General features: G+C 40.3%; 1 protein-coding gene across 5 annotated transcripts in view; it reads left to right on the forward strand.

Moving 5' to 3' along the window:
• Positions 1-5,929: 5,929 nt before the first annotated feature.
• Positions 5,930-26,925, forward strand: part of tgfbr3 (transforming growth factor, beta receptor III) — an 82,008-nt gene continuing 61,012 nt past the window's right edge. For all 5 annotated transcript variants that reach the window (XR_004613625.1, XM_034582947.1, XM_034582945.1 and 2 more), the window contains exons 1-2: positions 5,930-6,320; positions 11,199-11,382. Coding sequence is in view for 4 of the 5 variants with exons in the window: in XM_034582947.1 (XP_034438838.1) it covers positions 11,322-11,382 (61 nt within the window). In the remaining variant the exon portion in view is untranslated. The remainder of the gene's footprint in view (positions 6,321-11,198; positions 11,383-26,925) is intronic.

The following is a 26,925-nucleotide window of genomic DNA, read 5'->3' on the forward strand; positions in this document are numbered from 1 at the left end:
ATGTGAATTTGTTCGTCTTTCACCTCAAACAGCTACAATTTTAAAATAAGTAACATGCAAGTAATAATCCATATGTTCTGAAAACTTGAAATTTATGTTAATATAAAAACACGTGCACCAGTTCCTTCAATAGTGTTAAGCACATTATTTCTCCCAATAGTTAATTACTTCTACTTTAGATAGAAGGACCTTTACATGCATTTAAGTCTTTTTACATTGGGATTTTTCTACTTTTACCATTGTGAAATATCTGAACACTGATCACTGCTGCTGCTATTACCACTACTACTACTACTAATGATAATAATAACAATAATAACAATAAAAAAAACATTAATTATATCAGCATTGTTTTTGTGTCTGAATTCTTTAATAATGAATATGTAGTTAGAAGTGTGCGTAGTACGCCTCACTTGTTTGAGGATAACCTTGATCTGAATCATCCATAAGAGGGCAACAAAAACCACATATTTTTGTTTACAAAATCATTGCAGTACATTACACTGTGTTTGAATTGTAGGATGGATTTCTTTAAGTGTTTATTGTAAACATAAATTGCTGAATTATGAATTATAAACTATTGTCAATGTGCCCTACATACAGAGGAATTGAATCGCCTACATTTATAGGAACATTCCATCTGTTTGGGTGTGGAAACAGGTGGTAGAGGCACTGACAGAGATGGGTCTGACTGTTAAAAACGTACTTTCAAAGTTGACTATTTTTGTGGAACCCCGCAGTCGACAGGAGCAGCACGCTCGATGCACACAGGGATCGATTAGTAAAAGGCTTTTCACCTACTAAGTTTATGCTTAATGGGTCCCATGTGTTGGAGGTAAAAGATGTGGAGTCAGATAACCAAACATGTAAGGAGTGGTCCAGTGGCATGTGTTTTAGTTTTAAGGATTTTAAATAAAGTAATAGAAAAGAATAGTTTAAATATAACTCAGATGTGTCTCTGCAATGATTTAGGGCATAAAACCCGGTATTACAGAAAAATGAATGCTCTACAACAAAGAACATCATCTTGGCTTTTCCTGTTATTGGTACGTATTCTGAAATTAAACTGAGAACATGTGAGAAACCGTCCCAGTCTGCTTAAAGTCATGGTGTGGTAAGAGCCAGCTGGAACCAAGTTTTAATGTGGGGTTTGTCTTTTTTTTTGGCCTTATGAGGCAGTGGATCCCTCTTCGCTCTGTCCATCTGATAACTCAGCAGCAGTCCAAGAACTATCTCGCCACAAATCAAATATTGACAGTGTCCAAAAGACATGGCTGGAAGAGGGACAAAGCAATATAAAAGATTAGAAAAGAAAAGTAAAATAAGCAGGAGACATGTTAAGTGTAATCGTTTGTTACAATAGCAACCATCAAGTATGCTGGTTCTTTTGAAACTTTTAGTTACCTCATCCACTCCACTGGCTGTACAATGTCTGCTATTGTTTACTGGCAGTCATGATGAAAAGGCCTATTTAAACAAAATCTAATTCATGTTTCTCTGGGAATCAATTAACAAGTTCAGCCTTTTTTCATTTGGAGTTGTAGCAGTCCCCATGGGGATAAAGAAATGTCATGACACTAATCAACTAACACTCCTGGTCTTTTGAATCCCTATTTTGCTTTAATAACATACAGACGATCCCTGTTGCAGAATGACATCATGGACCACAGAAACATTTCAACTGTACATTTTCCATAAAGACAACCTATATTCACTGAGACGCTTTATCTTATGTTGTCAACTTCACTTAGTTCGACAATCAAAGCTATGGTTGCTTTGGTATTAACTATTATTAGTTACCACAATATGAAAGCTTTGTTGATTCATCCTTTAAAGACTGTGCATTTATTAGATTTTTTTAAAATTTTGTTTTCTTGTTCAAGATAATATACATTTTTTATATGTAACAAGTAATGTAACAACTTCTTTAACTTGTTTAGCTTGACTTTTTTGGTATTTTCTTATTCGGCTTGTATCTATATGTTTGAGGATAAAGGTAAAATTCATTATATTGTTTCCTCTCTTCATGGTGACTTAAACGTGGTTTTACTTCATGACTAAAGCTGTGTCATGTGCTATACAAATACAAATTACATTGACATGCTGCTTTCTTCGTGGAATCGGCTTTACTTCCTGTATGTCTTGCACATCCACCTTTAAATGAACCTGTTTAATGAGTTGAAGGTGACAGTCCCTCATCCTCTGGACACCAGCTCCCCTGTCTGAAAATCACTGAGTGTCTCTTCTTCCACTTTTGGGATTGCACACAGAAGAAATTTACATCTGGTTTCATCTAATCACAATGGAGTGTCATCATACACTCATTATGAAAAGTCAACAATTGAATACACAGTGTATGGTTGGTTCCTTGATGCAAATATCTGTGAGAATTATCACACACAAAAAATACAAGAGTAAACAAAAAACAGTATGAAGGATATACAGGCTGCATAACCTCTAAGTGAAAACTAACCCTAACCCCATCATATAAATCAACAAAGGTGAACTATTTATTTGTTAGGACCTTATATTTTAAACCCTGTCTCACTGTTTGTTTGTTTGTCAGCAGGAAAACATTAAAAACTACGTCACAGATTTCCACAACTTAGTTGAAGGATGGGACATAGGCCAAGAAAGAACCCATTATATTTTTGGGCAGATCCGGACAAAAAGCGAAAAAGATCTTAAGAGAATTTGGCAATGTCTAATGTTTATTTAGTCTCTCACCTTACAGATGGAACTGAATCTTGTATTGCAGTCTGAGGAAGGGGTGGGTTGGGGTAGAATGTGTGACAGGTTGTGGTCAGAGGCTTTTTTGTTTTTATGTTTGTTTGCTGTTTTTTCTCTCTTTTGATATTAATACATATTGAAGGGGACCCCATTCAGGTGACAGGATTAATATTCTGGTCCCTTTGTTATTCGGATGGGTATGTTTATGTTTTTTATATGAAGGCATGCTATTTTTTAATGATCCTTCATAAGATATGAAACAACAGATCTGGTTAAGGGGCTGGATCCAAGAGTTCTTCTCTCATCAATTTTTTTTGACACTCTCACCAATTTCCCAGATAACACCATGACTGTATAGAACATTACTTACATAACAGCTGCACATTATCTGTACATTAGCCATACTGTATTTGCACTGCTTATTTTGCATTATTCCTGTTTGCACTACAATCATACACAGCAGTTCATACCTTTTCTACCCATTATACTTATGGCAATCAATCAATCAAATTTTATTTGTATAGCCCATATTCACAAATCACAATTTGTCTCATAGAGCTTAAGGAGGTACGGCTTCCTCTGTCCTTAACCCCCAATAAGAGTTAGTAATAACTACCAAATTCCTATAGGGGGGAAAAAACGTAGAAACCTCAGAGAGAGCCACAGGTGAGTGATCCCTCTCCCAGGATGGACAGAAGTGCAATAGATGCCCCATTATGTGTTGTGTACTTATATGTTATATGTCCATAGATACCCGCCATTTCAATCCTGTCTATAAAGTTTTCTTTTACTTAATAATTCTTGGATCTTGCTGAAATAAAATCTGGCATATTTATGGGACAGATATATGTGAATGTGTGTAATTTGGTGCAGCTTGATTGAATTGAAGGGGTCTGTTGGGTCTTGATGAATGTACGTGCTCTACTGAGTGCCATTATAAACACTGATACTAGGTAGTGTGATACCTAGTATCATGCTCTGTCACCTAGCTCTGACAGAGCATGGTTTGGACTCGACAGCTACAGTGTGATCAATTGGGTCAATACAAACCCGAAGATTCGAGTGACATAAATGCATCATGAAGATGCATCTGACTGCACGCATTTTTGATGCACTGTTGCCTCCCCCCCCACCCCCCCACCCCTTCATCTCAGCTTTATTCACAGCCCTAACACACTGTAAACAAACAAAGTGGGACACTTTAGTGGAGACATGCATATGTATGAGATGTAAAATAACGTGATCCCTTTGAGCGTTTTCCTTGTCAACTCTCAAAAGAGGCACATCAGTGCGTTTTTCTGTGTTTGCCACAACAAAAGTTTCCTTCCTCTTTTCACAGGTGCCATCTCATTAGTAGTAAATCACTGAGCTGACACATGTGTTGTACCCACTCACACAGCATCTCCTCTTCAGTGGAAGTCTGATATCACAGCAAAGCAATGCAGTGTTTGCTCAGGAGAGATTCCACATCAGTCTGCACACACAGTTTAGTGCTGTGATTGGAGGTTGTGGGGCTGAAATGAAAGGATGTGACAAAAATGTCTTGTGAGAGCTGCAAAAAATATATTTTAAATCCTAATGTTAGAAGCCAACTAAAATTTAAATGTGTAAGATGTTAAGATTAAAATAATAAGGGAGTCACTGCTAACTCTTCTTTGCATAAAATCAAGAATTATTCATCATCATGAAAATCAATTAGGGGGTCGAGTGCACTTGTTGCTAAATGACTGTCAGAGAGTTTTTCTCTGCCTCACATTAAATCCACATATTCCATTGATTACAGTGAATTATTGTCTCTGGTGTCTTGTTGTTCCTCAGAATCCTGCAGTGGTCAAATATTGTATGTTGTCCCTGATTAGATCATTATAGATCATAACAGGAACAATTTATTTGTGTTACCCTCATTCACGGTTCCTGTCACAGTCCCATCAGACAGATTAGCAGAAATAGAAGTGACTCTTGATGTAATTGTTTCTGTTTCAGTGAAGAGTTTCTGCTCCTATGATGGTTTGATGCCGGCCTTTTACCATTTTATATTATCACATAAGAAATAATAACCAGATTTGTGAAATTGACTCATTATACAAATGTAAAGATCTTCCCTGTGGGGAATCAACGAGTCACAAGATCAGTTTTGAGGGGTCATGGCATCTTTTACACAAACACATTATATTACTATTTAATCACATTCTATTTTTTTCTGTTGTAACAGTGAGCACACAGAATTTGTCTCTATTAGTTGAAGGTAAAATGCAGATTTCGTTTAGTGTCGGGGTTAGTTATATTCATTATCATTGGATAGGATCTTCACAGAGATTATACAACATTACACGTCCTTGTACACGCAGTGTATGGAAATAGTTTGCCAGATGCTCACTGTCTAGCATTTTGATGTCATTATCAATCGATTATATCAATAAGCTAAAGTTATACATTTCTGGTTTAGCCCACAGGCTTTCCATGAGTGCTTAATATCAGTGTCCCCACTGATCTACATGCAGGTGTAGCTGGGACATACCCAAAGGTTGGATACGGCTCGATATGGCTGGAAGGATGCAGTGCATGCCAGTCTGCACTACTGTGCAAATGGTAAAGGATGCAGTACAGGTTTAGAGTGTTTCTTACAGTGCATATTGTCAAAAATGTACGCAAACCTGTTTTTATTGTCAGGATTGTATAGCTGAAAACAAAATAAAAATAGCTGAAATAGTATGGACAGGCTGGGAACTACAAATGCATAATGAGTTCAAATAGAAAAACAAAAGTTGCCTGCTAAGGTGGTCATCGTTTTGATTGATTTTGGAAAGTTTGAATCTGTAAAGCATTTTAAGTGTAATAAGATGGGATACTTTCATCCTCTATTAGTCCTACAATGGAGACATCTTACAGCACTAAAGGGGACAGTAAAAATGACAAACATCAGTGAGTAAATGTGCAATATACACATAAGGAAATGTGGGAATAGCAATAATATATGCAATGTAAACAGGGTTCCTCGTGGAGAGATATGTATTATTGTAACAACTCAGACGTCAACATAATCTGGAATGAGGACCCCCATGCAGCTGCACATCGCTCTGTGGACCCCCATGTGATATAAGCTTTGTTGTAACAACACTGTAAGTATCGCTCTTCTGTCTGCACTGTCAATGATCGTGACTCTTTTTAAAACTCACTGCAACTTCACACAAGTGAGAAGTGGGACCCGATGAGCCAGCAGCAGGGGCCCCTGATCAGCCCGTGCACGCCGCTCTGGGGACGCTCTGCGGCGGCCACTCTCTCGCTCGGCTCAGCCTCCTCCCTCCAGGCCCCGCCTCCCGCATGAAGCCCTCCGCAGAAGAGGAGGCAGACAGAAGACAGTTTAAAACTCCGAGCCAGAGACGCTGTTTGTCCAAACTTTGTTAAACTGTCGCCTCAAGTTCGTCCTCAGCTCAGTGTTTTTTTTATTCACCACTGGGGGAAAAAAACAAGGGTTTGAAGAGGAGGAGAAGAAGAAGGAGAGTGGGTGATATCCGCATCCAGCAGCAGCGGAGCGACTACAAACTTTCCCCCCAAGTTGACTTCACAGTTTTCGGGAGACTCTTCACTGGGTACGTCCGCTCCTTTTTCTTTTAACCAGGGCTACTAACAAGTAAACAAGTTAGCCTGTTTGTAAAAGAATACGGTTTATTCAGTGGCTGTCAGTCTGTCAGAGTCGCCTGTGAGTGGAGTAGCAAACAGTATTTCCCAGTAAGCGAGTGTTTACTTCACCGCCCTTAAATGCAGCTGCACATCTGTGCGAGGACATGCAGCCATCCTCCTCCTGGAGCTGCGAGCTGTTAGCTAACACTCACGTCAACATGCTCCTTTCTCCTGCTGAGGCTGGTTTACTAGAAAAACCAACAGGTAAACAGAGGTGAACCTCTTCAGACAGAGAGGCAGTGGTGTTCGGTGCAGCAGATCGGACTGTCAGTGGGAACACGCGTGTAGGTCTTTTAAACGAGAGCCCCGTGAAGTCAACAGGAGTGAGTTCATCTGCACATGGAGATGGAGGCTGGTTGAAATGCTGCTGTGTGTGTGTTTGAGCCACACAGTCAGTGTGCGATGCTGTGACTGGACGAGCTGGGCAACAAGAGAAGCAGCGGAGTTTTGATGGATGAGATCAATAAGCACAACTCATCTGATGATGAAGTAACTGTAACCCTACAGACACATGATTGACCTGCATCTACTTTATTATATTGGTCCTTTAGCGTCTGTTGTATCTGCACACGTTTGTGTTTGAAGTATCTTCCCACGTGTTGTCCATGATAACACATTTGATCGATCAACCGAGAGCTGCAACTAATCATTAGTTTTGCTATTGGTCAATCTTTTGATTAATCGTTTAGTTGCTCGGCCGATGCCAACAGTCCACAATCCAAAGTAGTTCAAGTTCATATCACACATGAGAAATGATGCTTTATTATGCATGATAAAGTGAAACATGACTGAAAAGATTGAATGCAAAATATCTACAGATCAAGTATCTGTCAAGTAATTAATCGATTTATCAAGTAATCATTATATCTCTAATTTAAGAACTTGTTTATCAAGTAAGTAAGTAAGTAAGTAAGTAAGTAAGTTTGTTTAATATGGCACTGAACCTGTCACAGAGCAAGTCACAAAGTGCTTCAGAGGAGAACAGCTGCTAAAGTTAAACAAGAAAAGAAAGAGACAAACCATTTGCACAACAAAAAAAACTGTAATCAATACAATCAATGTTAATTTAGATTATAAGAACATGCCATTTGGTGGACTTGTGATCAAAATGCTGCATTGTGACCGATACAATCTGGTTTAATTATTTGTTTCACGGTCAGTCCCAGATATACATTACGTGTGCAGGATCTGTGTGCATGGCAGCGCAGCAGGACAATGTGCGCACCATGCACTGGCATCGCAGTCTCAACTCAGACCTGGATGTTTTGAAGCGTTTTCTTACCTGAAGGTGTTTGTGTGTGTGTGCTGACATGTGTGTGGCTCTGTGAGAATTAAGGCCGTGAGAAAGACTTGTAATCAGTCATCCAGAGCCGCATTTTTCTGGTGGAAGGGGCGAGAGGATTGGTGGTTTGCCAGCTTGACCCGGCCACACATTCACACTGGAAGGGGAGAAAAGCTCAGGCAGGATTATTCAGCAGGTCATCTGACCACGCTAACATCTCCGTGACTTATTACTGTATGAAAACGTCTGTCAGATGAGTAAGTCTTGCTCACGCACCACTCAATGCAGAGTGTGACCCTGACAATACCTCAGTCTTTTGTTTTGCTGCTCTCTTCACTTATGGCTTTGTGATTATGGAAACACAGTGTAATCCCTCTGCATTCTACAACATTTAACTGCAGTTGCATGCATACGCAATGACATGGTTAAAAGCCAGGCCTTTAACACTGAAGTGACCACAAGTATGCAGCTTGCTTTCAGTATCGTGTGGTACCTTCAGTCTGGGGTCTGCACGCGCTGATGTACTTTCCAGATCTTCTCTGGGTGAAATAGCGGCTTGGTTTAAGACGGTCAGGGTCGAAGAGAAGTCACATGAGGTGATTTGAGTTGTTGCTGCAACAAAACCCGGGGCCACGGCACGGAGCTTTTGGTGTAAAACCGTCACGCTCAACTTCAAGACAAGGTCCAAAAGTCTCTTGCGGTAAATCTTTCTAGATAATGAGAATGTTTTTTTCCCATCAGCTCTTTTAATCTTCTACCTCAATCTGAACCCTGTTCCAGTCTGAGACGCATCAGAGGAGTAAGAGGCTGTTTAGTTTCAGCCCCGAAAGTCACCTTCCTTTGCTTTGGTGCAGGTGTTACAGCAGAGTTTACCTTCGATTAGTCAGTGAGGAGGTGAATGTCAAAGAGGGACATAAATCAAACAGAGGTCACTGGCTCTCTCTCGCTAGCTGAAAGTGCAATATTTGTCATGATCTTCCAAAATGACTTCCCAGCTACCGCAGAATGAAAGGCCCTTTTGTCCTTTGCAAGCTGCTCTCGCCGCAGAGCGATGCACCTCAGTACTCTAGGCATCACTTCCCATACAGCCTGTGTGCATGAGTCGAGAGGTGCACATCTGTTTCTTCCACGTGGTTCTTTTACTCGTCACACTGGCAGCCTTTAACCTGTGAACATGTGCGATTCCTGTCACAGCACCTTCAACCACATGGGTTCTGACGTTAGACGTGAGCTCCAGTTCCAGGCCTATATGTCATATAGCATCAGATATCACTAAGAGCAGTAGTTTGCATAACTTTGTCTGTGGACCGCGTCTTTCTAAAAAACTGTTTGGCCACTGAACATGTCTGATAACAATCAAGAATTAGAGTTTAAAAAGATATTGGTGTCAAATGCACCTGGCTCAAATTTTTGCTATTGCTTTTCAGAGTGTTAGAACAGCTACTGTATTAGTTCCTATGTCTTTTTATTGGATATCTTATTGAGTATGGAAAAAGCATCTAACCAATAATCCTCTGCGTGGGTATTTCCTGTGGCAGCAGGGGACAACGGCGGGGCGGCATTGCTAGGCGACACGCTGACATCTTTCATGGCGCGCTCTATTAACTAGAGCGTGTCATAGCCTCATAAAGACGACGGATGTTGATAAAAGATTTTACACAATGTTACTTTTTGTTTGTGTGCTTTCAGCACCTACTCAGTGTTATGTTTGTCCAACCTAATAGAAAGAGGGGATGTAGTGAGCACTAGCTGTGGCTCCTTCTCCAACAGATGTGTTGATGGTAATTTATCAGACTTAACAGCAACAGGCCTGCACCCTCGTATCACAAATGGCACTATAAGGGGTGGCTGGTTTACTGACTGTGTGGCTGCTGGAACCACAGTCACATACCAGGCAATTTTCTGTGGTCGCCCCCACATGAATATTGCACCAATCAAATTACAGCACCAGCAGAGTCAGCGGTAACCAAAAAAGTTACACCCTTTAGGGAACACTAATGTAGACAGAAATAAATTAAACTGCAGTTTCTTCTTTTTGATATACTAGTGCAGTGCCCGTTTTAAAGGTTCAGTGTGTAAGCTGGAAAATAGTGACGTTTTCACGAGTGTGTTTCATCTAAATCGGACAAATTGTGGTTTTCTTTACTCCAGAATGAGCTCTTGATATTTAAATACTTTATATTTACATCGGGAGCGGGTCCTCTCTACAGAGGCCACCACGTTCTTTAGAGTAGCCCAGACTGGACAAACTAAACAACTTTTGAGTTTCTATGACAACTTAAGGCTACTACAGGTTCTCTTTCATGTTTGGAAGGGGAGGGTGAGGAGAGGGGTATTCAGCTGCAACATGAAACTTCACCACTAGATGTCCCTAAATCTTACACACTGAACCTTTAAACCTGCCTATTCGAAATAGGGTGTCCTCTTGACCTGTGTTAATTCTCCGGAGCTACTTCCGAATGAGTCCTCCTCAAACAGTTTTACAATAAACTGTCACTATTTATTGTTTGTGTGCTGGATGTTGTGTGCAGAGCTTTTTATAAACAGTCCATGGGGCAGAGTAAAGGTATAAAACTTTGTTTTCATCCTACCTGGTTTATCTGCCGTCAAGATTTTATAGTCAGTGTTTTTCATAAAATGAAACTGGATTTGTTTCATTACTATTCACGTACGTGGATTATATATACGTTTGAATTGTTTACTCAACTGCTAACTACATGTTCAACTCGACTGTTAGCACACTGCTCCGCCCCCACTGGTCGCCTGTTTATTACATTCTTATTAATATTGAACGTATTGCGTGTCCAAATCACACCAAACTCTTCCCAGGACCACTAAGAAAATGTGTAAAGCCAAGTGAAAAGCCAAGAAGATGAACGGCTCCGGGATATGCGTTCCACATACAGACAGACGTTTGCGGAATTAGTTGGTCGATTTTGATCAAATAAGAACACAAGTCAAAAAATAACATTTCAGTGTCAGTTTGACTCTTTATCAGTTAAATCACTTGTCACTTCATTGCTCACATGTTCAACTCATTATTCTTATCGGTTAGAAACTCTCTCTGAAGTGAATAATAGCAACTTGTAATTTTTTTCATGGCAGCCAGTGTTTGGAGTCAGATTACTGAGGTTAAAGCTTCAGATGAGGTCATGCTGATTAGCTTGGTGGTATTAAGCTTCTTACCCAAGACCCCACTGGAGCATCCAGTGTTGCCTGACACCCTCAGTGAAAGTGTGTTAATAACCTGTGGCATGTTCCAATGTGTTTCACACCCAGCAAGCCAGCAGCCATCCCACCCTGCTCACACACTCTGAGCAGCGGGAAGGTGTGTGTGTGTACCATGGTCCTTTGAAGCATATATGTGACCCCCCCCCAATTAACCCACCCGGATTAATCCCCCAGTCTCCAAACTGCTGCTACTCATGTCTCATCTCATCATTGTCCGAGCTCATAACCTCCTGCTTCTTCAGGTTGACATTCTCTACTTTTGTTCACTTTGCAGCTAGAGCTGGAAGCTGACTTCCTGTACGCCACTCCATAGAGAGGGAAATCCTTGTGGAGGAAAGCAGGAGAAAGGCCTGTTCATCCACCGTCCTCACGCTGGAAGCTGCAGGATAATATCAATATGGCTTTAAGATCACCCGTTCCTGTGTTACTTCTTGCAATATGTTGCCTAGCATCTGCAGGTAAGTTTCTCTCACTGCTTCTGTTTATGAAAAATAATGCTCTTAACAGATTCATGTGACTGTTGTTTGCAGCAAAAATCTTGTTTTTGAGCCAAAGTCCTACCCATTTAAATGACACTGATCAGATTCTGCATGTGAATATACACATGCATTTTGTGACTGTTTCACCATCACTTTTGAACATGCTTTGGTTGCCCGCAATTAAACAGTCCATGTGGAGAGCACAGTGTAATCTTGTTTTAATCCCTTTAATAGTTTTAGTTTTGGATTGACTGACTGACAGACTTAATTTGCCATAGTGCCCTTCTGCTAGTATGGCTAAAAACAGTATTAATATGCTACATTCTTCTTCAATGTAATAGCCTAAAGAATATGTTATTTTCATTGTCACAGAAATGTCAATGTGTCAGTTAAAATGCCAATGGTGTAAACAGAGGTTAGCACCACGGTAACCACTTTGGCTTTGGCCTTTTTTGATATAATTAGGAAAAAAATAGCATAAAGTCTACGACAGTGATGATTTAATTGAATTTAATGTTTTCATTATTGCAGAAAAAAACATAGATTTTCTGTTTCTGGTGAGAAGTTGGGCTGTAGGCATATCTGCATTGACCAGAAATGGGTGGAGTTAGAAGTTGTGGATTTGGCCTTGAGGTGTAATAAGAAGAGCTGTCACTGCTGTAACATTCACATTGGCTTCAAAATCTAATGGCGGTTTCTGTTGCTTAGTAACGGGACCAAAATATAAAATTGTCTGACCTAAGCCCCATGGTTTGATGAAAAATCAGTTGGGCTACAATCTGGCACGAACTGCACTGAGAATACTGTACATTCCTCCTCTATTTTTCAGATTGTGATATGTTCTGTTTACAGACAGTGGTTTTACAATGTATGACTTTGGATTTGAACTCGCTCCAGCTTTAATCTGCAACATCCCGTGTAGTTTTTCTGTGGTAGCACAGGAATAATTACCCAGTAGGAGGCATGCTACATAACAAGCTCTGCATAAAAAAAGTGCGGTTCGCATTTTTCATGCACTCAGTCCGATTCCTGTCAAAAGTTATGATTTCAAAAGTTCTTCTCTATCCTCTGGAGGTTTGAACCGCACTCCAGAGAGTTGACTTTGACTCAAACAATAGCAGCGTAGTCAGTATGTGCTGTGGGTAGAGCAAACATCATTTCTCCCACAATACCAGGATCTCCAACACAATGAAGTCGCATATGAAGTTTTCCTCTTAATTCTTCCTCATACGGCAAGAAGCATTGTTGTACTGTGTCACAAGGGACAGATATTTACAGTTAGACGACCAAATGCCCCTTCCTCCAAAGTGCACTGGCAGAAAGTGTGCTTAGTGACGTATGGTCTAATCTTCAGATGCTCTTGAGTAAACCAAACACTTCATTTGTGAACAAGTAAAATACAGATGAACACATTTTGACTAAAATTTCAATTTTAAAAGACATTCTTCCATTTATTTGGCCAAATTAACATCTTTGTATACATCACCAATACAGCCAATTTTCACCTCTCCTCTCACTCTCTCTCTTATTCTGTCTATTTCTATTTTCTCGCAGCATCTGTGTAAACAGTCACATCTGCCCTTAAAACTTGTCAGGAGAGCTCTTACGTAATGTTTAGATTAGTCTGCAATGAGTCTTCTCTCAGTGTAATGCAATCCAGGATCTGGGCCTCCTCCCATAACTCTTAAAAGTGAGACTGAGAGCACCTTGACATCCATATTTCAAGTCTTTGGTCTGCTGCTTCACTCTACTACGTTTTGGTGTTTTATGACTCCCCCCCCTCTTATCCTTACCACAATTTTGTAGTCGTCTCTCACCAGCTTGCCAGAATGGGTATTTTATGAAGGACACTGTATATTGTGGACCTTCGGGCTGACTGTGGGTCTTGCAGGAGCCATGCCAGATATTAATTTGAGGCACTTGCCAGAAACAGCTCCGGCAGGATGCTGGTCATACTGGAGGCATAACGCTGGGCTGGTCGCTCACTGAAAAACACACCAGTGTTATTGAGTGCTGCAGAACATTTGCCTCCTCTTATAGACTTTCCCGGTTTTAGTTATATGGCAGCTTGATGAATGATGAAGCAATCAGAGTGACTCTTTCTGCAGCTATTCATTGTTGAACCACATAGTCTTGCATTGGGATTGTGGAACTAAACAATAGCTGGAAAAAGGAATTGAATGGTGCTCGTATTAACAAACCATATGTTTAACTTAAGGATTTTAACCGCTTTTTTACAGTAAACAACTTTCTCTCTGTCTGCATTTTTGTATATTCTGGGCAGACAATAGTCAACGTGATGCCAAAAGTGGTTGCAATGTTTTTTTCCGCCCATAGTTGAGCAAAAAGTCCGTCTATATACCCACAAGTCTTTCTTAGGGCCAGTCAGAGGGGGGACTGCCAAAAGGCATTGTGCAACCGCTGTAATCTGAGAGGTGGGAGAGCAAGGGGGAGGAGAGAGGCAGGCGCGGGCGTCTAGTCCAAATCGACACACTCCACACACGTACGACGTGCCAAACCGACAAAGTCCCTTCCAGCACGCTAAACCAGATGTTGCTTCATGAGAGGAGCTGGAGCGGCGCACCACAGAGGCTGTGTGCTGCTAGGCAGAGTGGTTGGGATGTTTACATAGCAACAGGAGTCCTGAGCGTGTCTAATTACAGGTCTGCTCTCCCCCGCGATGATGCCTTTATCTTAACAGCGCTGTCAAGGAGGAGGCAGCCATTCTGGCTCTGACCGTTTATTTTGCTTACTTATTAAATGGATGTCACCCTGGTATTACCCACTTTAATTAAAAGCAGTGTATAAATTGAATTATGGAGTATTTACAAACTGCTTTACCTTATCTCACTCGCTTTTTTGTTTCCCACTCTCTCTCACACACACACACACACACACACACACACACACACACACGCACACACACACACACGCACACACACACACACACACACACACACACACACACACACGCACACACACACTTGAATGAGCTTCAGGAGACAGGTCTCATATCTCGCGTCCAGGTCCATCGTTCCTTGTCAAAGTGGCGCATACGCAAATCAGCTGGAGTAAACCGAATCCAGCCCCTTTTTTTCTCTATCTCTCCGTAGTTCCAGTAAGAAGGCGTATAAATAATGTTGCCCAGAGCCAGTAATGAGAGACAGCTGGGGTGATCGTGCGTTTTCCATTGTGTTTCATTGCCCTGTAAAAACAAAAAAAATAAGAAAAAGAAAGGAAAAGCCATCGGAGCAGAGTTGGAGTAAGAGAGTGATGCAGAGTGTGACTTCATTGAAGAAAGATAGAGTAATAATAAAACAACTTGACTCCCTCTGTTCAGTTAAACTTTGAAAAGAAAATGTTGCGCTGTAAGGTTTTAATGCTTGAGATTTACACAGCTAGTGTGAGTTTACACTATCAGAACTTGCGTTGCATGACTCTATCTGAACAACAGTCCTAATATGGGATGCTAAGTGACAGCTTCCAGGTGGTGTGTTTCATCAGGCCAGACCCTCGCGGGGCCTCACCTTCCGCACTCCATTTCCACCAGATGAGCCCTGCTGAAAGGCCTTGTCCCAATTTTTTCTGAGCTTCTGTCCAAAAAAAATGACAGAGGACCCTTCTCTGAGCCTTCATCTCAAACACACACTGCTTGTTTATCAAAGTTTGATTTCAGATATGAAATAAAGACAGAAGTTGTGATCTAGGTTGCTGTAGCAATAAGATATCCATAGGTGCAATGGTCCATGACAACATTGGCTTTATAAAGGGTGTAATACTATTAGAAGGGGCAGCACGGTGGTGCATCCCGGTTCAGCCGGGGGTCTTTCTGTGGGGAGTTTGCATGTTCTCCCCATGTTTGTGTGGGTTTTCTCAGAGTACTCTGGATTCCTTCCATAGTCCAAACACAAGCAGATGAGGGTTAGGTTAATTGGAGACCCTTAATTGATCAGCGTGAGTGTGAATGGTCTGTTGTCTCTGTATGTTTCCTCACCTCTCTTGGTGATGTTAGCTGGGATTGGCTTCAGCTCTCTCCCCAGTGACTCTCAAATGATAGAGCGGTATAGAGAATGGATGGATTGGTGCACTTTCTCTTTGGTAACTTCCTGGAAGCATACTTTGTACGTACTGCATTCATACACAAGGCATTGTAGCATTTAACAAGTCATTCTTCTTCTTTACTCTCTCCACCCTGAAGACGAAAAAGACCGGTGGACTGTAGCCCCCTTTCAGCCTGTGTGAAAACGCCGTCTGCCTTGCCCTTTTCACCTTTCTGGCTCCCTCACACTGGGCTCACACACTGGCACAAAGGCCGGGCATTGTTTCACTCTTTGCTGTCTGTCGATGGCAACCTGCTGCTTCTCAGAGGCCCCTAATATCACATCTGAGTGATGAGGAACAAAGGCATCTTTCTGGATTGTCATTTGATTGATGTCAAAGAATGTACTTGGTGTTTCTGATTTAGCAAAGTCCTCTGCACATGCTGAAGTGGTTGTATGATGTGCTAGTTGAGCTGACTGCTGGTTAATTGTTAAAAATTAGACATAGTGGTGCCTCACAAAACCTACTTTGGCCATGTAGACAGTGTGCACAGCATAATTAACAGTACAAAGCTTTGTATTTGTTGTTTCAGCAACTCACAGAATTAACATTAAGTAGCCTCCGCTAATGGCACAGTCACCAGCTTAAACACCTTTCACAACTGTTATTTTGTTCAAACAAAACGGAAAAGTTCAATGGTCTGGACCAAACAAGGTCGGTGTGAAAGCGCCCTAAGAAAATGTGAGTCTGTGGCTGAGGAGATTGGCCATTAACCAGAGGGTTGTTGGTGCGATCCCTGGTTCATCTAGTCCACATGCTGAAGTGTACTTGTAGTGTTACGTGATTTGAGTATTAAAACTAGAAATGCGCTGCATAAATCCAGTCCTTATACCATTACAATTCATCTTGTGATGTGTAATAAAAATACCAGCTTTTGCAATTTTAAAATTGCATTCTTTCAAATTGTGGCTTTGATGTAAAACATCTAACTGTTAAGCTTTAATTTGGAGTGTTGTGTAGGCTCTACAACATGTTTTATAACCTCTGTTTTATAACCTTTTAGAATTTTCTGGCTCATAGATGGCAATTTAAGTATTCTTCAGTTTTTCAACTGAACTTATTCCCAACCCTCTCCACCACCATGACTTTTCATTATGGCTGTGGATGATATTAAGTTATGTACATGTACATTGATGAGCTCTGGGAAGGCAGATGATCCATCACAAACCAAATTATGCTGATATCGAGTGCAACCGGACAAGTGACCCCAGGGCACGCCTCCCTGATTCCCCCACTGAGACTGAATCTGTGTGGATGCACGTTGATGAAGTGGCTGTTCCTTAACCCCCCCCCCCCCAAGCTTCTGTCAAAGACCGTGGCTTATGCATCTATGACTGATGATTGATGCGCTCGAAGCAGCGGGACAGACTTTTGTGTCCTTAGCCATGTTTATTCAGGCACTTCTCCTCAGTGTTCTGGGTTAGCTGATGCCAGCTCTTAGGCAGTGATGGAAACATGACACGCGGGTGAACATCTTAATTTCTTCTACTTCTTTATTTGTATATGTCTATACAGTGACGCTGCACCTTTTCCAGTGCAATGTTATGACATTCGTTGACCCTCTGGACGTTGGCGCATAAATAGTCATGATTGTTTGTGTACGTGCACATTTTGAGAACAAATTGCAACAGCAAATTTTTCTCCTGATGCAATATGTTTCACGGTAACATTGTCACTAGTGTCCGTGGGTCTTTCTCTGTTGTTTGTTGTGTTTTCCACCCCGACGTTGGTTTCTGGAGCATTCGTAGCATTGATTATGATTCACCATGAACACATGTATCTCTACCAGGGTCTGAGATATTGGAGGAGTGTATTGAGAAATACAGTCCTCTGAGATATTAGAGGAGTGTATTGAGAAATACAGTCCTCTGAGATATTAGAGGAGTGTATTGAGAAATACACCTCGCAGGGAGGGTCCGACATTTGCTCTCTTTCAAAATGAAACCCAAAGAAAAACACTGTTCACTTTCCAGTTTTATGTCCTTAAAGGAAAGGAGTCAATCGCCCTTTTTTAGTGGGTGTACCTGCATTTTAAAAAAGAACGACGTATATTCAAAAGAGGTATTCCTGTCGTTCTATATCAACCTTCACTTAAATCATTTGAATCTAATGGTTCCCTCGTAAACAATCATTCATGTTTTACTTTCCTAAATAATTGAATGCATTGTAAGTCTAAATACTCTTTTAAACACTATTTTGTTTTAGTTTACTGATGCTGGACCCGTTGGTTCAGTTGGTCTCATCCATTCACTACTTTCTGGTTAAACACACTCATTCAGTTCTTGTTTCCCGACTGCGCTGACGTTTGTCTTCTTTAATAATATAGGTCCAGACAGCACATGTCAGCACCCATCAGTAAAGACATATATCGGTAGCACATTCAGTAAAGTCTTTATTCATATACACACACTCTGGATCTCTCCCAGCGGTCTCACTTTACACAGTGGCTCCTGTGTTCCTCTGGGAATTAGCCTTGTCATCCACCTCTTCAAAGCCCTTTGATTTACTGTATGTCTGCTTTTAGAGGTAGAGAGGAATGTGGCCACTTCATCTTATCTGCTCGCAGGTTCATCTGCTGCTCGTAATTAGTTAAGATGTCTTTTCCAACTAATGTTGATGGTTTAACAACAGGTGCCCACTCTGTCTGTCACAGCTGATGAACAACAGCCAGGCTTACTGTCAGGAATGGAAAGTGTTTAATATTGTTCAATATCAGTCCTTTACAAATCAACCTACTGCCATTACATGCAAGACCACAGGTCATTTTATAGTTTGATTGATTTATTTGCTGAAATCTCTCTCTAACTGACTAGCTACTAAAATCCATATCGAATACGCTCCAACTTAATCAAAATGTTTATTTGCTAATCCAACTCACTTTCAATTCATCCCGTGCCCTCAAAACCCTGCCTAGGGTTTTGCCTTTCAGGCAATAAATAGGGGACGGGTGTCGCTGAGGGGGTGGAGCAGTTGTCCTCCAACCAGAAGATTGGCGGCTCGGATCCCAGCCCATGCCAAAGTGTCCTTGGGCAAAATGCTGAACCCCCCCCCAAAAATGGCCCCCAATGAATGCTAATTGTAAGTCGCTTTGGATAAAAGGGTCAGCTAAATGACATGCAATGTAAAATAGGCTGCTGTATCTTCTGGCTCAGAAAGAGGCGGAAGTGGAAGACTATCAGGGCACTCAGAGAGCACATACCTCCACCAAGGCTGATCGCCATAATGCATATACATCAGATACATATACCAACAACTTAAACATAGGTAAAATATCCATCCTCGATTGTTGAAAGGAATATTTGTTACTTTACAGTAACTGAATAAAGATAACTCCCCTAAAGATACTTAATTTGATTCTTAAAATACAGATCATTTGCTGGGTCTGCACTTAATTTCACCTGCTCTAACCCTAACCATTTTCATAAAAATATCTGCATTATTTGTTGAGAAATTCCCAAATAATTGAAAAACAACATTATAGAAAGTGACAACAAAATTCCTGTATCCACCCCCATGATTGAATCTGCTCCAAAAGTAAATGGGTTCTTTCTTTTCCCACACCCCACCCATCCACTAAGTTTCCACATAATTAGTTCAGTAGTTTTTGCATAACAAACAAACAGCAAAGAAAACTTAACCTCCTTGGCGAAGGTTAAAAAGGACTTTTAACTCCTCAGCATTTTTTGGGAAAACCAAGAACAGGTATGAAGTTGGTGTCTTGGTCAGTCGAAATCACATTCCTGCTACGGGCATGTAGTTTTCTGCAGACATGCAGAACTTTGTAACACCGGTGGCTGAGAAGAGAAAAATGAGTTCACTGATTATGCAGTCATCAGAAACTGCAAACACTTGGCCGGCTGACCACTCAAGAAAAAAAATCAGATTTTATTTCAGTTAAAATATCTTGAAAATATGCAAATTTTAACACAAGTAAAAGAGAGGACAGGAAGTGTTCTTTTTCGTAAAAGATGGAAATACGACATTATTTATCGTAAGGTTTCGTAAAGAAATGTGATTATACTTTTCACACATTAATAATGAAGCTGTATATATAGCATTTGTAATCTTTAAACTGGTGGTTTGTCTCTAAGGAAAACAAAGCAGTGAAACCCCTGAGTTTTCCTTTAGCTATACCGTATAGCCATAATTTCTTTTGTTTTGTTTTTGTTCTGTCATTATAAATAAAGTCAGGTATTCACAATTAGTTATTTAATAGATTAATGTACAGTACATGTATATTCTGGAAAGATCATTAGCCATTTTCCTCGACTGTTTCCCCTTTGCTTCCCTTTATGTTCTGTGTCTTCACTGTTGCTGAAGCTTTTACATCCACAGTAATGTAAATCTTTGTCTGTCCACCTGTTATCATACTTAGGCTTTGCTTACATACCCATACTTGTATTTGCGTCACATCTCCCACACAAATGAAACACAACCCATTGAAACTGCTGTTTTTTCACAGTTTTTTCAATCGCATGCGATCTGACAAGACCACGATAGATCGATCTACCAACAAAGTGTTTGGGTGATATCGAGTTACGGACAGGTTTGGAGGATATCAGACGTTAGGTTTTACACTTTGATGGGGAGAGTTTACAACTTCCCTGATGGAGTCCGGGCCCACCCCTGCCCTCCTCCCTTCATCCCATTCCAGCTTCCTCCTCTCATGCCTCCAATTTTACAGTCCAGAGATAAATCCCTTTCATAGGCGGAGCCGATGAAGTGAACTTACACTACCCTTATGAAGGGCTTTGCTCACTTCCTGTAGTAGTGGCTTCAGGTTCAGGGGTGAGTGGGCTGTGCTAATGTCAACACTGCAGAACTAGTTATTCTTTAGTCCAAAGCCCCTTAGGAAAACAAGAGCAGGCAGAATATTACGTTCCCTAAACTGGTCTGCATGGTTTTTGGTTCATGGGAATCGTGCCCTGCAGTAAAAAAAAAAAAAGTCCAGAGGATTCATGTAATCCTGTGCTTCATAGGGGAACTGGGATAAAGATAAGATATAGAGCACATTTTTGAAACAAAGAGGCCCTTCTCTTCTACTTTGTATTTGTTGTAATTAAATTGGCCTTATTATATCTTTGCATTATTGAAAAAGTATATTCCATATGCATTAAGTTTCATTATCGTCTTCTTCATTGTTTTTCTCATATGTGGTATTATGACATTGGTTTTACGAGGCATGTGTTGACATTAGTGAAGTTATCTTTACTGTCCTGACTGAAGAAACACAATTGGCCTGCTTGCCGTAGAACACTGGGAAACTTGACATGTGAGGATGTGTATACACACACGGAGGGAAGGTTCTGTTTGTTTATCTTCGGAAATGGCTTTGTGGGAATATCAGATTTGTCCCTAACTGGCACACAGGCTTACGTCACTTCCTCTACCCAGCTCTTGGCTCAGTGCCCCGATGTGGAGAACAACAAAGTACATTCTCTGGAAACAGACGCATTTATCTCTTGTAGGGCCTAAGATACAAGAGGACTGTATTGATAAATGCACCTCGCAGGGAGGGTCCAACATTTGTTCTCTCTCAAAATGAAACCCAATGTTAAACACACCATCCACTTTTCAGTTTTATGTCCTGAATATGTACCCTTTATTTTGGAGTTTGACCAGAATATAGGGAAGTTTATAGTTTACTTTAGTTTAGTTCATTCATGTCAGTTTAATCCAAAAACAAAACTATACACTACAGTATTTCCCTCTGAAGTCATTCAATCTATGGTGGTAACAGGGGTGCACGCACATGTGCACGAAATGCAAAATATAGGTAGTGACAGGTACACAGACTAAAAAGTAAAAGATAAATGATTGAGTGAGAGAACGAACTGCATTGCAGGCCTCAACTGCAGCTTAAACTATGAGTTGTGACTGTCTGCGTGGACAGTAAATACATAAAGGAACATAACACGAGCACACGGTAGCCCCATCAACTTTACTCGATAGTTTCATACCGTTTCATTATTTTCTCATTATACATTTTCTTAAATTGAATATTATTTGAGCAACATTTTAAATCATTGTCAAGAGAGTTCCACAGTTTTAATACATATAAACAGAAATACACTTCTGCTCTAATGTAATGTGTGCATAGGTACTTTATACTTCCTTCTACGATCCTCGTCACTTGTCAGGTAGCAGTCCATTGCTGGCTTCACACATAAATGCGCTGATCCTGATCAACATTTATGTGTATTCTTCATTTCATTTTTTTTTTACTATCTTCCCAGAGACATCAATTCAGTTTCATCCATTATGATAGTAATCTAATATTAAAACGAGTGATAATATGACATTAGCTTGCATAATAGTCAAGTATTCACTTCACAATGCTATGGGCTCATGTGGATATAGTCAGTGCAAGAAACCCTTCTTTAGAGCATTACAAACTGATAACAGCATTGTTTCTGTTATGGATGTGGGCCATCTATTTAAAAAACAGTTATTTTTAAGTCCTAAAATAATTGTAGTTCAATCCTGAAATAACAACCTCCGACAGATAGTTTTCACAAACTGCAAGACAACCAGTAGTCTGCATCATGTCAATTCACATGCTGATTACTTTCTACTGCTAAAATATGACGTGACTCAATTTTGAAAAGCTTTTATTCTGAGAGGTGTGAATGGCAAAGCAGGACTTTTGATCGGCTTCATTTTGTTATGCGTCACACTTGTCTGGAGTAAATGTGTGTTGGATTTAACTGAATTTAATATTAGTGCTTTATATCCCAATGGAGGTCACAGTCCACAAGTAGCCTGCCAAAGACTGAGTAGTGTCTGATGACATCACTGCCTGGACTTCATACTGTTTAAATATATCAAAAGTCATTATTTATTCAGTCTCTCCCTCTTTAATTTGGATTTACTATGTTTACTTCCTGATTTACCCCTGACAGTATCACATTCAAGTCGAAATCCATTTTAGGCAGTGTACAGTTTAATCATAGAATAACTTAATTAAATCTCTTCACAGAAAAGAAATTCCTCTTGCATGTGGTCTTATAATGCCATATCCTCTCTTATTGTTTCTTTTAGGAAAACTGTGTGTATATTTGGTGCTAATCCCCACAAAGGCATAACTGAAGAAATAAATATATAACATGGGGCGGTTGAGAGAAAAAATGTTAAGTTGCACGTCATGTTTCATAATCATATCCTTTACCTGCTGTGTAGAATAAGTCACATTATGGAACCCTGGTTGTGAACTGTGCAGGAATGAACCACAATTAAAAAAATATCATAGTAAAGTCTAAATAAAGCTAAAGAAATGGACACTAAGAACATTTTAAGTTGAAATTCGGTGAATGGCTTTTAAGGATAATTTCACCTGCTTATAGCACGTTGGACTGTCTCCACACAATTCTAATTACTTTTACAACCTATATGTAAACAGACAATTCAACTTCTTTTTTCATTTAACATTTTAACTGCTTTCAGCACATATGTCAACGTACAATGTACGTAGTATTTTGTACGATATTTTGATTATCAGCCATAATATTTTAACCATCCGAAATAGACTTAACACAGGCTACGAGATTTGGAAACAATGTTAAATGCTTCTGTAGAAGCCACTAGTCTGTATTATATCAAATGCATTTCAAGAAAAATATTCGCAATTTCAAGAAGTACTTCCCAATCCACAATCCTCAGGCTCAATAGTGATATGACGTCTTTGATTGGTGGAGCTTGCTGTTACCATGGAAATGTATACCACAACCACGATCATTATTATCACGCTAGGGTACTACACTATGCACTATATAAAATGAAATATACATACATGATACAAACTACAATATACTGCAACATTGTCTTAACAACAAAGTTGAATTCAAGAAGATCTATTTTGCTACAAATCTAATGTTATATGGTAACGATTCATCTCATAGCTGGTCGGCCAGGTTCCACTCTGTTTATATGGATTGTCTGAACCGTCAATGGAGAAAATTAATGGGAATTTCAGTTCAGGAACCATAGCCGTTCTAAAAGTGGGCGGTCAATGTTACTCTTTTTCATGTTTTTTATCAAACACTGAAAATACAATGTGTTATAGCTATAGTTTTATTATGGTAACCAGTAAGTTAAAGACTATCAACTAAAGGTAGCTCAGGAAAAAATCCAGCTCCAGTCATTTTAACTTGCTGTGCCCACCTAGTGAGCTGAGAGTGAAAGCTGCGATGAAAGTTTATGATCTGAATAAGTCTGTCGTTTTTTTTCCACCTCGTCAGTTCCCTCTGTTTTCTCATTTTCACAAAGTGAAACCACAACATCTTTTATTCAGTCACATGTGGTTTCATGCACCTGCAACATTTGTCATAGTTGCCAGTTGCCTGATGGCAGACATTTTGAAGACCTAATTTTTAACAGTTAGTGAAATCCAGCCTGTGCTATGACAGCAACAAAGACGGTCTTCTCTTTGTCTTTAAAAGAGCAGATTTAATGTTGAAGGCACCTTTTAGTTTGATGGTGGACATGTAGAGCTGTCCCCAGATTATTTTGGACAGTGTCCGACAACAAGCATCTTTTCATTTATGCCTGATCTATTTCTCATTGTTTGTTCGTCAGCTTTCAAAATGCCCCCTGTGAGTCACAACAGACTGTTAGCGGGTCAGTGGGTGGCACCCAGTCTACTTCAGATTTGCTTTGTTCACAAGTTTCACATCTTCTCACGTGTTTAAACAGGAGCGATGATGTGATGTTGATGCTGAGTCTGTTGGGTCGGATCAGGACCTGGTTGTCCTGTTAACTTTTGGTCCTGATGCCTCAAATGCTGTTGATTTAACCTGACACAGACAGTCCAATGAGAATGAGACTTACGAATGTCAACAAGATTAATTCAGGATTTAAGTTATTGTACTGTCAGTACGGTCAGGTTGCCATGGTTGGCTTGATTGAGATTGATGGGATCATTTACCGTATATTATCTCAGGTATCATGGGTCAGATCTTTGGGAAATGAATCATCCAACTCTCCAACACTTTATTCCTGTATTTTCAAAATAATGTTAAGCTCCAAAACTTTGCTGCAAATAGCCATATTTTTGTAGTGGATCATTTTCATTTAATTTGCTGCGGTTTGGAGATATTAGTTTATAGCTTTCAACGATATATAGTTGTATAATTTTGTACTGTGGTACAAAATTACAGTGGTAATATACAAAGAGCCTATAAGGATCCAACTTATTTTTTTGGGGCATACTTTATTGTAGGATGTAGTTCGGGTTACACTCTCAACTGCTGCCATATTTTTACACAGTTGTGTCTCTGAAGACGTTTAATAAATCTAAGAGATTACTGTTACAGCTGGAGAACCAGATTTACCGTCAGATTGCCCTGTATATTTCGAGTTAAGGATGTATTTGTGATGTGTAGTCTGCAGAGTGTCTGGTAGGCTCGAGCTGGACTTGTTTTTCTGGCAGAGTGAACAACAGTTTCTCTCATTCCTGTGCTGTGGGCGTTTGGCCTGGCCAGCTAAAAGGCACTAGTGGCAGCTGGACAGGACATACTCTGTGCTCCATCGATGACCAAGGAAAAAGAAAAGGTGGATCGAGTGGAGGGGAGACAGAAGGGGGGAGAAAAACAGACAGACAGACAAGGTGACAGAAGACACAAAGCTGTGGCAGGGCCAACAGATGTGAGCTTTTCTTCCTCCACAATTTTTTTCCCCTCTCCATGGAGGTTGTAAGATAATGGCAATGGCATATGTGATGGATTAGAACTCAGCTGGTTTCAACTTGATAGAATAACTGAATGAGTAGTGGAAGCTATTGTCTGTTGCTTTGTTTCATTTTGAAGTTTTTTCTATTGCCGCACTGTAGATGTAGTCAAATTGTTTTTGTATAACTCCAGATTTAGTCATTTGCAATGGATGATTTGTGATCTTTTAAAGTAAATATAAATTAATCATTTTCAAATAAATGAAATAAGTTTTTATTCAAAATGAACATTTTTGCTTTTTTCTGCTTCCTATTTTTTAATTACACCAAGCATCTTTGTCTGCATCAAAAAGAAAAAACAAGGTCACACATATATGCGATAGGCCTATAAAATTGACACTGTCCAGGCTCTGATCTTCACAAAAAGATAGTTGTGATTCAACCTCTGGGGGACATGAATTACAAATTCCATACAAATCTGTGTAGAATTGGGTGAGATTTGTTGCTCTTGAACAAAGCACACAGACTAATTGCAGACTAATGTTGCCTTTCACAGACGTGGCAAAAAATAAACTTTGAATGTCCTTCCATTCTGTCAGTGAGGTACCCTTTTCTCTTTTTCCTTTTCTGTTGGATTTTTTAGCTATTACAAAATCTGATCACTGCCCAATAAGTTCTGTAATCCTTTGGATGTCTCCCAGAGAGAGCTGCATTTTTCTTTGTTTGTCTGGCAGTTGTTTGTTATTCTCCATGTGTGAGGGGAAAAAGTGAGCTATCGTGCCCTCAGACCTGTTTGTGAGAGTGAGGCGTGATGACATGGTTCGAGAGGGAATAGGCTTCAGCCCTGTGGGAGGAAGAGGGAAGAGGAGGGAGGGGGCCTGGTGGTTGGGGGGGGCTGAAATACTGATGCACCACAGGTTTTTGCCATTAAACCCTATAGCAAGGCCTTGCCATGTTTTAATATATGTTTGCTCCCAATAAGAAGTTTAGAGTTAATCTCTTCAGGCTCGCGGGGAGTTCAAGAGAAACGAGAGGCAGCGCAGAGTCCTGGTTGAGACATCTGTGAAGAGCTCAAGAGACAAATATGGCAACAATGAAGCATCTGTGTTTTTCTCGCTACAAGGGGAGATGAGCTGTGCCATGATCTCTGGCTTCATGCTGATATAACATATGCTTGGTGGACAGCACGAAAACAATAGCTATTTGTTCTGAGAGAAAAAAGATAAAATAAATCAATAAAAAAGTTTCCCCCCTGGATGTACCCCACTACTTTGGCACTGGACTACGTTGGGGAGAATTCAACATTGTTATCGAACTGTCTTTCAGTTAGACTTTAATTATTTCCAAATGTTCCATCTGATTGCTATTGGCAACCTTTACGTCTTCAGCGTGATGTGTTTGAAATGTGAGTGGGCCTAGGCTGGTATGAGGGTATTGGGTAAAACACGAGGTCTGACCCTGAGTGAAAAAGTCAGCCACAGATGCTCTCATACTATACAAGACTTTTTAATGGAAAAGAGCTGTTCGGTACCTCACTCAAACCTCACTGCAAAGTTTTCTTGTGCAACCCTAACGTCATCTGACATGTATCTGAGCGCATTTAAGTGGGTCATGAAGGTGTAAAATGTAAAGGAATTCTGCACATTGAAAGATCTCCAGCTGTGGTTAACCACCTGAAAGTCTGTGGCGAAGAAGAGGAAGTTCCATCTCATGCAAGAGTTAATGTGCAACCCTATTAAACATTCGACAATCTGTGT

Source organism: Hippoglossus hippoglossus, chromosome 4 (assembly GCF_009819705.1).
Source record: "Hippoglossus hippoglossus isolate fHipHip1 chromosome 4, fHipHip1.pri, whole genome shotgun sequence".
NCBI classification, from domain to species: Eukaryota; Metazoa; Chordata; class Actinopteri; order Pleuronectiformes; family Pleuronectidae; genus Hippoglossus; species Hippoglossus hippoglossus.